We start from the raw sequence: 13,599 nt of genomic DNA on the forward strand, positions 1-13,599 counted from the left end.
CCTTCAGACACCCCCAGGAATGGGAATGAATGTCAGGCAGCTCCATGTAAAAGCCAAAACCCAGTTTCAGGACCCAGCCTTCTACACAAAAACTAAGAATGGCTTGGAACCTGGTATGTATAGCCCCTATTCTGGATGAAGCTCTGTGTACATACCTGTCTCTAGGGGGGCTCCAGCATTCTGTCCCAGACTCCTAGCATCCCCGAGTTTTGCGTTGTAACGTGGCCCCAGAGACCTCAGCCATTCATCTGTCCTGATGCACTGTTGCTTTTTTCCTGAGAAGCATGTATCACACCCCTGCTGGGTTGGGCTCTAGACTCAAAAGACAGCAGTAGAGGAAGCTGGCCCTGGTACAGGAATAAAGGACAGACCAACCACAACTTTAAATCAGTTTATTGACACAGTAACACAACACACTTGCCTCCCTGACACCCCCACCCCCTCGCCCAATCTAGACCTCTCGCCCTTGCTCCCCGCTTAGAACAAGCTGTTCAGTGAAAACAGAAAAGGGCAGGCCACCTCTACACCCTCAGTGCCACTGCCAAGCCCTGGGGAGCAGGGTCTCAGGCACTACTCAGAACCTGTCAGGGAGGGGCGCAGTGAGCACTAGACTCAGCCAGGCAGAGGCATCCAGTCCCTCGGAGCAGATTCTCCCACAACCCCCAGGCCCCGAGCTGCTCTTCCTCTTCCCCTCTGCTGTCTGTGACCCTAGGAAGGACATACCTTGGGCCTGCGGCCAAGAGCGAGAACTCCTGGCCGTAATCTGAGAATTGGAGTTTGGCTAGTGTTTTTTAAGGCCCAGGCACCCCAAAAAAAGCCCTGGTGGTGGGAGTGAACTTCAATGCCCCTATTTTAAATGCACTGATAACATGAAACAGATTAAGCCAGCTTAACCAAATGCCAGAATAACACAAAGCTGTAAAGGAGGGGTCAGACCTGCTTTCTCCAGGCCAGACACAAATGCACAGAGAGAAGCCCAGGTGAAGTGTCAAAAAACAACTGAAGGGGCTGAAAAGCCTATACTCCGGAGTCCCCAGGGTGACAGGAAGCAAGGAAAGAAAACACACAAGTCTTAACCAAAAAAGAAAGCCCAACAGCAGGGGAACCTTAGCCTGACAGTGCTGTCCACCAGCTCTCCAGGCCTTGCCCCTGGACCCAGACAGTCCCTCCCCCTCTAGGCAATGTCCTCCCCTAGGCTAGATAGAGCACATCACACAGCGCAGTTTAAAAAGCTTCTAATGCCAGTTCATAAACATCTTCATTTACTATTGGTGATTACATGTGAATAATATGTTTATACTGTTCTTTATGGAAAACAATTTCAATGAGTCAACTCTGAGAACACAACAGGCAACCCTCACCCTGAGCGCCTCAGCGTCCTTCCCTAGACAGCAAGAAGCCCCCTCCTCTGTCCCAGGGCTGCCTAAGTTCCCCTCTTCCCCCACTGTGGCTCTTGGGCAAAGCATCCTCTATGACCATTAGTCCTCATCGGACAAGTTCTGGTCCAGGGGGTAAACCATGAACATCACATCTGGTCGAGAGGGGACACAGGGATGGCCTGGACGCACAATCTCAAAGCCCAAGAAGCTGAAGGTCTTCAGGAGTGGAGCTGCAGAAAAAAGTGTAAAAAAGGATTCTGGTAAGATACAACAAGGTTAGGCTCAAATCAAGGGAAAACCCAGAACAAAGATGGAATAAATAAGCACTAGGCCTTTCCTAAATTTGGACACTCTCAATCCCATGATCTCCCAGGGTTTGTAGGTCAAACTTCGGAGCCCCACCTTACCAAGAGCTCCCTTTTCCCCTCCCCAGCCTGGGCAGTAGGTCTCAAGCTGCTCTGCCCCCTCACCTCTGTCTTCCCGGCCCTTCCTGAAGCAGATGAAGACGTAGTTCACTTTCATCTTCTCTTCAGCAAACTCTAGCAGTGCTAACAATCTGCAAGAAGCAAGGAAAACAACTCAGGCCCACTGCCCCCTCTAGACTTCGGCCTCACCCCTCTACACCCCACCCAAGGCTTTCCTGAGGCTTACAGCCAGCACTGTAAATAGGGAACCTTCAGGAAGAAGGTTCCCTATTTCAAGACCTCAGGAGCCCTGAGTTCAGAAAAAAAACAAACCACAATCCCTAAGAAAAATGTCACTGAATTCTCTCTTCCTGGAATAAAGGTTCTTCATCTGAAATTAACACTAACCAACTTAACTAATGCAGTTCACAAGAAAATATGGGACCTAGGAAGAGAACCCAGTTTCTCAGAGGTCCTCCAAAGTTGCCAAGTTTAATGGTGACCACCTGCTGCTGAGAGGGACTTTGGGCCCTAACACTTCCTAAAAGGATTTGCTCAAGAGGCTGGAGCCACTCAAGAGAACTCCATTCTCAGGACTGTTTCTTCCGCAGCTGGGTGCTTGGAGGGCCTTGCCCAATCCAGTGAAATCCCACTGTATCTCTGAGCTCCTGGCCTTTGAACTGCACCATTATATGATGGCTCAAGGGGAATTTGATGTCCACTGGGGTGATTAAATGAAAGGAATTTGGTTAATGTGATAATGATCTGCTTTCATTATAACAGGCCTGTTTTACTGGCTGAAACTAACGTGTTACAAAATGGTATCTGCTTGGGCAGCCGAGAGCTAGGGGGAAGGCTAGTCATCTGTTGTCTCTAGTAAGCATACGCCCTTCGCTAGAGCAGGCTTCCTGCCCTTCCCCAGCACTTGCTCCTTACCCTTCTTTGCTCCCATCAGCTAATAATCCATCTGGGATTTCTACAAACAGGCTCTGGCTGGACAGGACTGCATCCCAGGAAGAGACCTTCACCTCGGTGACCTCATACTGGAAGTGGACGATGTGAGGTTTTCCATCGTTCACAGGGAGGTCCTGGGTCACAGTGAGCTTCTCGTCCTGGGAGGAGATCAGGTCAGAGGACCAGGTCACTACTGCTTCTGGCCACATCAGAGGCTCCCTAACCTAGGTGGTGTAAGGAAGGAGTCCTCTTGGGCCAACCTCAGGGTAGCACGGGATAGAGGGCACACTGAAAATGTAGAACAGCATACTGGCTAAATGGAGCCATCGGGCACTGAGACCACTTGGTGTCAGCTAAAAGCCAGCATGATGGGAAGGGAATATTTACCAAGAATCCACCAGATGCCAAGTCCTGTACAAAGTACTTGCCCATTTTTCAATCACCACAACAAGCACTTGAGGTAGGCATCAGTATCCCCACTTTAAACATAAGATACTGGGGGCCCAGAACAATTAAGCAACTGACCCAAGGCGCTACAGTGAGTAAGTGGCAGAGTTGAGATTCAAATCAGGTCTCCCTGACTAAAAGCCCATGCTTATCCCCTCAACACCATGTGCTTTCCCTTCCTTCTCTGAAAGAGAAACAGAAACAAATGAGGACGTTCATGAGGGCTTAGCTGGAGCACAGGCCAACCCAAGCTGGCTTCCAGGTGGCTGCAGAGTCCATGTTGTCTCCCCTGCCACAGTCTCAAGAGAACAGGATTCAGCTGCCCTGCTACCCTTCAATGCCAGTCTTAGAGAGAAGCTAAACCACTTCTGGCCTCACAGGAGATTAAAAGGCAGCAAAGGGCTAGCTGCCCCAGCCAGATCACTCTCGGGACAGACTCCCAGGGTTCTCTATAGCTCCTGTGCTGTGCCCTATGCTGCCCTCTCCTTACCACCCACCCCCGCCACTGCCCTGCCCCATGGCCCCCAGACTGGTAAGGGACAGAAGTCGGAATGCCCGAGAGTCGAGGACAATGGGAAAACTCCTCCTGGCCCTTGGTCTTCCTCAAGAGAAAACTGAGGAGCAGCACCAGGCAAGAGCTCTTGCATTCTTCCACTCACTGTTCCCCCTCCCCGCTTTTTCTTCCGCCTCCCACTCAGGGCCCAGAACCAGCACTAAAGTGCTGACCTAAGCTGAGAAGATGGCAGGGTGTTTGCTTGGTGCTGATACCCTCCTGGTACTCCCCAAAAGCCTCACAGCAGCCTCAGTTGAAAAAGTCCTCCCCAGTCCCCCTACTGGCCTGGCCTAAGACTCAGAAGACTAAGGAGAGTGATCACTGCCCTTAAGCAGATACTCAGCAGTGTCTGAGAAGCGCTGCTCCAAGCCTTCCACCCCACAGTCCTTACCTTATATATTAGAGCTGAGAGAGAAGGATCCCTGCCGCCCCCTCGCCCACCGGGGATCTTCGACAGTGGGTGAGGGGCATCAGGAGCACCACAGAGGCCCCGGAACAATGTGCCTGCAGCACTGGAGCTGGGGACAGTTACTCAAAGGCAAAATACTACTGCAAGAGACAAAGTGAGACAGTAAACACAAAGTCTTGAAGATTTAACTCAGCATCCTGCCCCACCCCTGCCCTGGCTCTCCCTAAACAAGTACTCCCTCAACGAATGCCCCAGTCCTTCCAGCTACAGCTCTCAGAATTACTTCTCTCTTAAAGGGCAGGAACTCACCATCCTACAGAGGCACAGAGAGTCCCAGGAGGGCTCAGGGTCAAGGGGATAGGTCTGACCAAAGGAGCCCCTGTCAAACATCAGACAAATCTCTGTGGTACCGGCAGACCTTGGGAAGAACCAGATGCTGGCTTGCCTAGTAGGCCTAGAGGCCCAGACCCCCACCAGCCCCTTTCCTTACCCTAACAATGTCTCAACAACCTCTGTGGAAGAATCACAAAGCCTACACAATCACTTCAGGCTGGAGAGGCATATGGGCCTCAGGAAGTCCCATGGGCTGGATACGGAGTCCCTGAGGAACTCCCAAGGCCACTTTTCCAATGATGGCCTCCCTGATCTGAACAATGGAACTAAACAAGAAATCACTTACCCAAATCCCTCTAGGGTCAAGAACTGAATCAAATCCAGGGATTTGGCTCCCGGAGAGGAGATGCACTATAGTACAGAGTATTATGATGGCGTCTGAGTTAGTCCCTGGTGTGCCACCAGACACAGGGTTGCCCTTCCTTGCTGGAATCTGACCTGGGCATGGGAGTTCAGGTAATACTGTTGCGATTAGAATGGACACTCAACACGTATATATTGCCAGCATGGTGGTTGCTAGGAGGAGGTATACATGCCAGGACCTGAGTAAGGAAGCCAGTTATCAGATGGATCACAGAGGGTGAAAGGCCCCTAAAGGAGCTCCCCGTCACCTTCAGGTGTGTCCCCTTTACTGGCCACCAGGATTTTCAGGTGGACCGAACAAGGCTCCAAATCTACTCCACTCCTTCTTTGAATCCAATTTACTGGCTCTTTAGGCTGAGATGTAGCTCACTCCACAGGCGAAGAGCAAGTAAAGCAAGGAAAGAGGAAAACTGTGCATTTAACACCATGACTCAGCAGCAAGGCCTGGCCCCAGCACACCAGCCTCAGGGCAGATGGAATGCAGTGGGTAACATATATGGGAAGGCACTGCAGTGGGGTGCTGGGGCCAGCTCACCCAATTGTGCACATCTCTTCCCAGCTATAGTTGCGTTTAGTGATGGCATGTTGGTTAGCTTGAATCAGCCATAGGGGTAATATTTAAACCACAGAAAACAGCGAATGCTATAAATCAAGACCTTTTTTCCCTGAAAACCCTTTGTAAAACATTGAGAGGCACCATTCTGCACACCGTCCTTTGCTTTACATGGCATGGCGTGCCAGATTTGGATTCTTCGCTTAGGCTCAGAGCATCAGAACTAAACTCACACCTAACGTGGCAATGGTACAGTAACCAGAGGCGCAGCCCACTGAGACCCTCCGTACTAAGAGACCTACATGAGCATTCCACCTGAGACAGCAAGTCCAAACCCATCACTGCTATAGCTCAGCTCCTCTGTTCTCTCAAGGACTTCAACCAGGGGCCTGAAATCACACTTGGAAATTTCACTGGGAGATGGAATTCCCAGGCAGTGTCAGTGGGCCCGGAGAAGCACAAGCACCTGGGGATTAACCATGTGCCCCGCCTTGGGCCTCCTCTGGAAAGCCTCAGGGCATCCCATCTCCCCTACTTGGCCTCGCCTCACAGACAGCTAGAGCAGAAGGAGCATGAGAGAGGACTGTACTACAGACTGTTCTTAAGAACAGGACTTATTTTCTGCTGGGGGCAATGAGCTGTTAACCCCTTCTAAGGGGTGGGGTGGGAGGAACTGGGAGACTGGGATTGACACATACACATTATTAATACTATGTATAAAACAGACAACGATGGGTACTGTATAACACAGGGAACTCTACCTAATGCACTCTGGTAACCTAAATGGGAGGGAAGCCCAAAAGGGAGGGGATATGTGTATGGCTGATTCATTTTGTTGTGCACTAGAGGTTATTAACACAACATTGTAAAGCAACCATACTCCAATAAAAATTAAAAAAAAAAAAAAGAAGACGGGCTTTCCTGGTGGCGCAGTGGATAAGAATCCGCCTGCCAATGCAGGGAACACGGGTTCGATCCCTGGTCCGGGAAGATCGCACAGGCCACGGAGCATCTAAGCCTGTGCACCACAACTACTGAGCCTGCGCTCTAGAGCCCGCAAGCCACAACTACTGAGGCCTGCGCGCCTAGAGCCCGTGCTCCACAACAAGAGAAGCCACCGCAATGAGAAGCCCGCACACCGCAATGAAGAGTAGCCCCCACTCACCGCAACTAGAGAAAGCCCACGTGCAGCAATGAAGACCCAACACAGCCAAAAATAAAAATTTTTTAATTTAAACCCCCCCTTCCAGTGTGCTAAGGGACAGAATAATAAGACTGTCCAGGCCAGAAAGAAAGGAAAACGAAAGTGGGAGTTTCCCCCAAGTAAAGGCACCCACACACCCCCCACATGGGACAGTTCCCTTCCCATTCCCTAGTGACCACCTTCAGGCCTCAGTTGAGGTTGCTGCAGGAGCACCAGGAAGGCTGCGCTGCTGGAGAAAGCTGCCTTGCTTGTATTGGTCAGTGGAGCTACCCAAGGACTGGGCAAACCTCTGGGGTAGGTAGATGAGATGTAGCCTTGTATACCAGGAGAATTGCATGGGTTCACAAAACAACCAGATCACCAAGGCCCTAGCAGTTCTAAAATTCTGGTGCTAACTCACTTCCAAAGAAATTACTCCTCAGTGGTCTCTAGATGGGAGAGCTACATTCAACTCCTGACCTGCATTCCAACCACCATCTTGATTCTGAACTAATTTTCACTTGCAAATAGCAGAAGCAATGGGGCCAACCCACTGAAAAGATCAGAATGAGGTGGGGGTTTTTTTTTTTTTTTTTGATCCAGAATCCCCTTTGTCTTCCTAGAAATAATCCCTAGGGCCTGCCCGGCGTCCAGTACTAATCTATGAGATAGTGATATTTCTGATGTCATGATCTCACTCCTCCTTCAAATAAAAATGCAAGCAGTCTATCCCACGTTAACAAATTATTTACTTCCCCACTCACACAAGGATACTGGAAACTCTTTCCTCCCCCACAAAGTCTGCACAGAAAGCAAGTGTGTGTGTGTTTGTGTGTGTGTGCGTGTGTGTGAGAGAGTGGGGGGTGGAAGGGTGTTTCAGGTCCCCAACCTGGCATCCAGTTCCAGTTCCCCAAGAGAAACAGCTGGTGTTTGGGATAAGCTTAGTAGACAGTAGATCACAATCAATAGTTACTTTAATCAGCCATCATAATAAATCTGTTTTTAGTTACTTGCTATGCGAATGGCAAATTGCTCTCTTTCAAAAAAAACCTGGCTGTCATTTCTGACATGAAAAGGGAAGGGATATGGGTACATATGTGGTGGTTAAAGTAATTCAGGGGCATAAAATTGCCCAGCAACGGCCTTCTCCTATCAGCTTTAGTGTTCAAAATGGTATTGTGGCAAAATATGCCACCAACCTCAATAGGAATAGTGAATCCTGGAGGAACTTAAGCACAAGAGACAGTGGCTTTTAAACACAAGTCTCCCTGTCACAAGATCCAAGTCAGGTTAGGTTTCATATTCAGTTCAGTCATGTTTCTACTGGCTCCAATAATGCCCAGCTTCTTCCATTCCTTCCTCATATCCTGTTCACTCCACTGGGGGGCAGGCATGGTTTAATCTCTACCACCAAAGGATGATTTAAGAAGCTCAGTCTGGAGGCTGAAAAGATCAGGCTGATTAAGGAGAATCAAATGTTATCAGACTGAACTCAAACATCCAGCTGGGCTGGTCTTGCTTCTGGAGAAGAAGAAAAAAAAAAATACCAGGCTGGAAATGAGGGTGTCAGGTAACCAAGTCAATTCGGAAGATAGATGGGAGATTAGAGCCGATGTGTTAGTGCCTTTTATTTTCTCAGTTGCTATCAGACATGCCCTTGGAAACACTCCTCAGGATACATATGAATGCTACCAACTTATCACATCCTGCTGCCTCTAATTTAAAGTGTTCTGTGAAACTGCTGTCTGAAATGTCCTTAGCAGGTTATAATTTCATACGCTGGCTACAGACAGGCAGCGTATGCCACAGATGTATTCCTGGGGAACGTTGCTGATAAATCATATTTTTATAATTCAAATCCCATTTTTAAATCTCTAGGTGCTTACTATTTAAAGGAGGTAACCTAAAATCTCTTGAGAAAATAAAAGATCTCCCGTTAAAGAATCACATCCAGTTGACTTTATGTCAGTTTTGATTTTTATATTTAGTTTGCTCAAAGCAGAGTACAGCCTGCTACACAGAGCAGAGATTTAATATAAAAGTAATTCTGTGGCTAACTTCCACTCAGCTACATTCAACAAATACTTGAATTCATATTCTCCTTGATATTCTTTTGATCATGTTTCACTTGAATAAGTGGCCTGAGCTCATTATTCAAGTCTACACCCTTTCTCTCCGGTTTCCATTACCTGTTAGAGGAGGATCAGGCGGCCTTAGTATTACCTACCTTGTGGTATCAAGTGAAAAGACATAAAAACCACATTCCCAAGCATTCTATATTCATTCCCTCTTTCAACCTCTTCTGACCCATTCCTGTCTCAGCCCTCCCTCACAGAACACTTTCTAGAGTGCCCTGACTTCCCTCACACGGGCTGCTTTTACTCTGAGACTAGGAAGGTCTCTGATGACTAATCCCTACGCAGCAAAGAGGGACCAATCCAGGGCTGCCATTGCAATTAGCTAAAAAGAAATAGGAAGAAAGGTGGGAAGTGAATGGCCACCTTCAGTCTAGTGTGAGCATACAGGCTGATCTCCAGCTGCCAATTCCCCTTCCATATGAGAAGGGGGCACTGGTCAGATACCAGGCATAAGTCATTTCACTAGGGCTGTTTGGTGTGCCAAAGGGTGTCTACTTGCTAAGCACGATTATAAAATTATGATTGTAAAATTATAAAATGACATCACCACTCTGAATCACAGAATGAAAGTGAAATTGGGTTTTGGTTGATTTTCCACAAGAAACACACTTATGGTGGCAGCTAGATAGAATATCTGTGCCTCTGAGATTTGCTTATCTTGTTACATAGCTGATATTGGTAGATCTTCAGCCAAAGGTAGGCACAATCACATATGCTATCAGAGATGGGTAGATACCTAGGTGATCATACTTTAAAATAGGACCTTGGGACTTCCCTGGTGGCGCAGTGGTTGACAGTCTGCCTGCCAATGCAGGGGACACGGGTTCGATCCCTGGTCTGGGCGGATCCCACATGCCTCGAAGCAGCTATGCCCATGTGTCACAACTACTGAGCCTGCGCTCTAGATCCCACGAGCCACAACCGCTGAGGCCCACGTGCTTGGAGTCCGTGCTCCACAACGGGACAGGCCACCGCAATGAGAGGTCCGTGCACCGCAGTGAGGAGTGGCCCTTGCTCGCTGCAACTGGAGCCCGCATGCAGCGACAAGGACCCAACACAGCCATAAATAAATTAATTAAAAAATAAAATAAAATAGGACCTTAATTTTTCATTTCGAGTACCTCAATCTAGTTTGTATAGTAAGCTCATCACCCAGTTCCAGCCTCTCTTCCCAGAAAAGAATTACTTCATTGTTTATACAATATCGAAGACCTAGAAAATTTTCTTAAGGCTTATCTTATACAAAGCATTTTACTATGCTGCTGCTAACCAGAAACTACCTTGTTTTGTTCACTTCAAGTAACAAAATTCTTGCTCACCTACCTGGCCGTTTCTGGTCTATAGATTTCAATTAGGCTTCACAGCCTTCCGAATCATGGCACCAACTTGAATCAACACTGTGTATTCTTGTGTCTCCCATTCAAAAAAGGGATGAATTACTCTTTTTTTTCCCTAGAAATATACATACATAACATCCCTCTACCCCACTCCTCAGTCCCCTTTTTTTTATATTTCTGAGCTGCTCTGGGGCTAAATTTGGATTTCCTGCCAGTGAGGAATTACTATTATTAGTCCACACAGCTTTCTGAAGCATACCTCCAATTTGGGGGGATTCCTGACTATGCTAGGAGTGTCTCTCTCTATGGGATGGCCTTGAAGGCACATCAAAGGAAAATCTGTTCTCCCTACCACTCCACAACGAAAAGCCATAGTGCCAGTAAATAAGGAATAACCAAAACCAAATTCTTAGGGGGAGAGACAGAAATTCCATTACCCAGGGAACCATTCAGTGAAGATGCTCAGAGTAGCTATGATGTGCCATTGTACCCTGGCTTCCCCCCGCCCAGGAACACCACCTGTGGAACCAAATGCTTCTCCTCAAAGCCCATCAGATACAGACTAATTATAATTAAGGGTATCAAGCCAGAGCAAACTCTTCTCCACATACTGTACTGTCACAAGGTACTAAGCAAGCCCTAGACAGAGACTATCTTCCTGACCCTACAAATCCAGGGAGAGAAAAGTCATGAAGCTTGATTTATTTGGATTTAAACCTGTTGTTCAAAAACCATAATAAAAGTTCTGGTACTGTGTCTTCTTCCCTCCCCCACCATTAGTAATTTTGACCTTTTGCAAGTACTAATCAGAACAAAACTGGAAAGGAAGACCCTTGTTTTCAAAACATACTGCAGGCTCCTCTGCAACTATTTCTTCCAGGAAACCAAGCTTCCACCTCTTGAGTATTTCACTGGAGCCAGGGAAGCTGGAAAGCCCATCCCCCACCGAATGGGCCCTAAACTCCCAGCCAGCTCACCCCTCTGTGGATACAAAACATCAAGATCACTGACTGGGAAGAACATCTGGCTCTTAATCAAAATCCTTACTTAGGGCCCTACCAGGATTCCTTTTAGAAAGTTAGGTGCAGGCCAGAGGAGGCTCTGGAAACATGCTATGGAAACAAGATTGCCATAACTCAAAGAAACCAGACACCCTGCACACCCCACCCCACCCCCAGGCCAAAGTGGAGGAGCCAGATCCCAGGCCTTGCTCCTGCCCAGGCCCTGGCAGGTCAGCTGGCTCCTCCCTTCACCTGCCTTTCATACAGCCAAGCCCCTCAAATTACCAACACACTAAGCAGAAAGAAAAAAAAAAAAAAAAAGCAAGGACTCTGGAGACAAGCAAGCCTGTTTTGCCACTTAGGAATCTGGAAGGAATCCTCATAGTTAAGCAAACCCATCTCTCTCTTTTTCACATGTAAGCACACTGGCAAGGCCAAAACTAGAATTCAGGTCTCACACTCACAGTTGGTGAAAAGACCCTTACGTGTTGGTCCTAAGTGCTCAACTCTCAGGGCTCGGCCTGCAAAGGACTTGGCACCTAGACCAGCTCAGTCTGGAGGACTCCAGAGAAGGCCTGCTGAGACCACACCAAATTCCAAACCCCACTGCAGAGACAAAAACGTAAGACTAGAAAAGAAAAATCCCTCTCACAATGCCCTGGGATTTCCTGTAGGTTCCTCTGCTTCCCTCCACCCCTGCACTTCATCATGCCCCCCTCATACCTGCACTCTATCCTCAGCACACACAGCCTCCTTTACCACAAGTAACACCTTTTGCATCCAGTACCATCCAAGTATCTAGCCACCTCCATCTCCTCAGCTCCAGAGGGACTGGTTTAGAGAAGACGAAATAAGTGGGGACTGCAAAGTGGGGTGGACATGGAGAGTCTTGGAAAAGAGAGCAGCAGAATACGGCTGCAGGTAAAGAGGGCTTGGGAGGTGGGGTTAACGGGTCAAACAGGACTATAACAAACCAGGAAATGAGTGAACTTTCTTTCTGCATGTAAGGAAGAAACAGGTGTGGGAGCTAGATAAGAGTCTTAAGAAATAAGGGAAGAAAATGGTTAATGGCTGAGAACAGAGTTACTTGAGGTAGGAGAACTGAAGAGGCTGTTGCAGGTATTTTGGGTATTTCTGGATCGTTCCTGGGAGAGAAAGACTAAGACAACACCCTTTTCCGCAGAAAAAGGGCTGACACCCACTAAAGGAATATGATGGGAAGGGTCTTCTGGCAGGAAGGGAGGGGAGGCAGTGTTTCTCAACCCTGGTTGCCCATTAGAGAGAGCTTCGAAAATGTATACTAATAACCAGCCCTACCCTAGGCTAATTACACCAGATCTGTGAACGGGGGGCCCAGGTGATTGATTTTTCACATGTGTACCTAGGGTTGAGAAACAAGAAAAGCTGACAACCCAGCTGGAATATTTAAGAATGGTGCTGTTAAAGGAATGGGAAAATGGCAAGTTAGAAACCATTTTTGTGAGAAGGGAGCCCAAGTTTGAGAGGAAACTTGAGTGGTACTTAGAGCTCTGTGTGAAGAAAAGCAATTAGGAGGGTTATGTTTGTAAGAGGAACCAAAACCCAGTTTTGGATAGGCCATGGCACAATTTAAGGAGGATTTTCAGGGAATGGATCTGCTTGCAAAACAATGTGGCCCAAGTGAGAGGCAGAGGCCATAAGGCCAAATCTGGAGACAAAGGGTCTGGTGTGGGGAACTAATGAGCTTCAGATTCATTTTGGAGGGAGCAGCAACAAGTCTTGGGAAACAACAAGGAAGAGAATTAGAACCCAAATTGTAAATAAAAAACATTCTGATGTATAAGCAGCAGCTGGGGTTAAAAATTATGGGGAATCAGGAAATTAGGAAACAGTTTCACAGAAGAGTTTGGGGCAGAAATATGGGATATGTTGGAGGAAAAGATGCATGACAAGGGCTGCCTCAGAGAAAACGAGGAGAGATGGAGAGAGGAAAATTGAATAATGAATTCTGCCTAGTTTGGGCAGCGGGGAAGTATATATGAAGCAAGTTTAGAAAACTACTGGTGCTCAGTTTCAGAAAGATGTGCAGCTTTTCTCTCCAATTAATGGGGGAAAGCTGGGGTCAGGTTTTGAGGAAGGACACTTGCAAAGGCCCGGTAAGCTGAGTATGGGGACTAATTTGAAAGCACTGGAGGTGCAGGGAAAGAGGGGAGTCTAATAGTCTAGAGATGGGGTTCAGTTAAGATGGGAGGAGTATAGATGAGAGAAAGTGTTTAAAGGGGTAGGAATGTTTAGAAGAGCATTGGGGGGAACATCATGGAGGACAGGAATCAAGCCCAAAGTGAGAAATAAAAAGGATGATGTTGGCAGACCGGGAAAATGGGGGCTAATTGGGAAAGGGGTGCCGGGGGGTGGGGGACGGGAGGGAAAAGATGAAGCTGGAGTGAGGGACCAAGGGGAGCACTGAGCGTCACGGCAAAGACTATTAGGCCTGACTGGGCGGGTG

General features: G+C 47.9%; 1 protein-coding gene across 1 annotated transcript in view; it reads right to left on the reverse strand.

Annotated features, from left to right (window-relative positions):
- Positions 1-377: 377 nt before the first annotated feature.
- The window catches only part of OAZ2 (ornithine decarboxylase antizyme 2), a 23,731-nt gene continuing 10,509 nt past the window's right edge, over positions 378-13,599 (reverse strand). Inside the window, 4 exon segments of the mRNA NM_001291409.1 lie at positions 378-1,609; positions 1,850-1,935; positions 2,720-2,895; positions 4,129-4,286. Of these exon segments, the coding sequence (NP_001278338.1) occupies positions 1,479-1,609; positions 1,850-1,935; positions 2,720-2,895; positions 4,129-4,209; positions 4,211-4,286 (550 nt within the window). The 3' untranslated portion in view covers positions 378-1,478.

The sequence above is a fragment of the Lipotes vexillifer genome, unplaced genomic scaffold (genome assembly GCF_000442215.2).
Source record: "Lipotes vexillifer unplaced genomic scaffold, Lipotes_vexillifer_v1.1 scaffold1019, whole genome shotgun sequence".
NCBI lineage: Eukaryota > Metazoa > Chordata > Mammalia > Artiodactyla > Lipotidae > Lipotes > Lipotes vexillifer.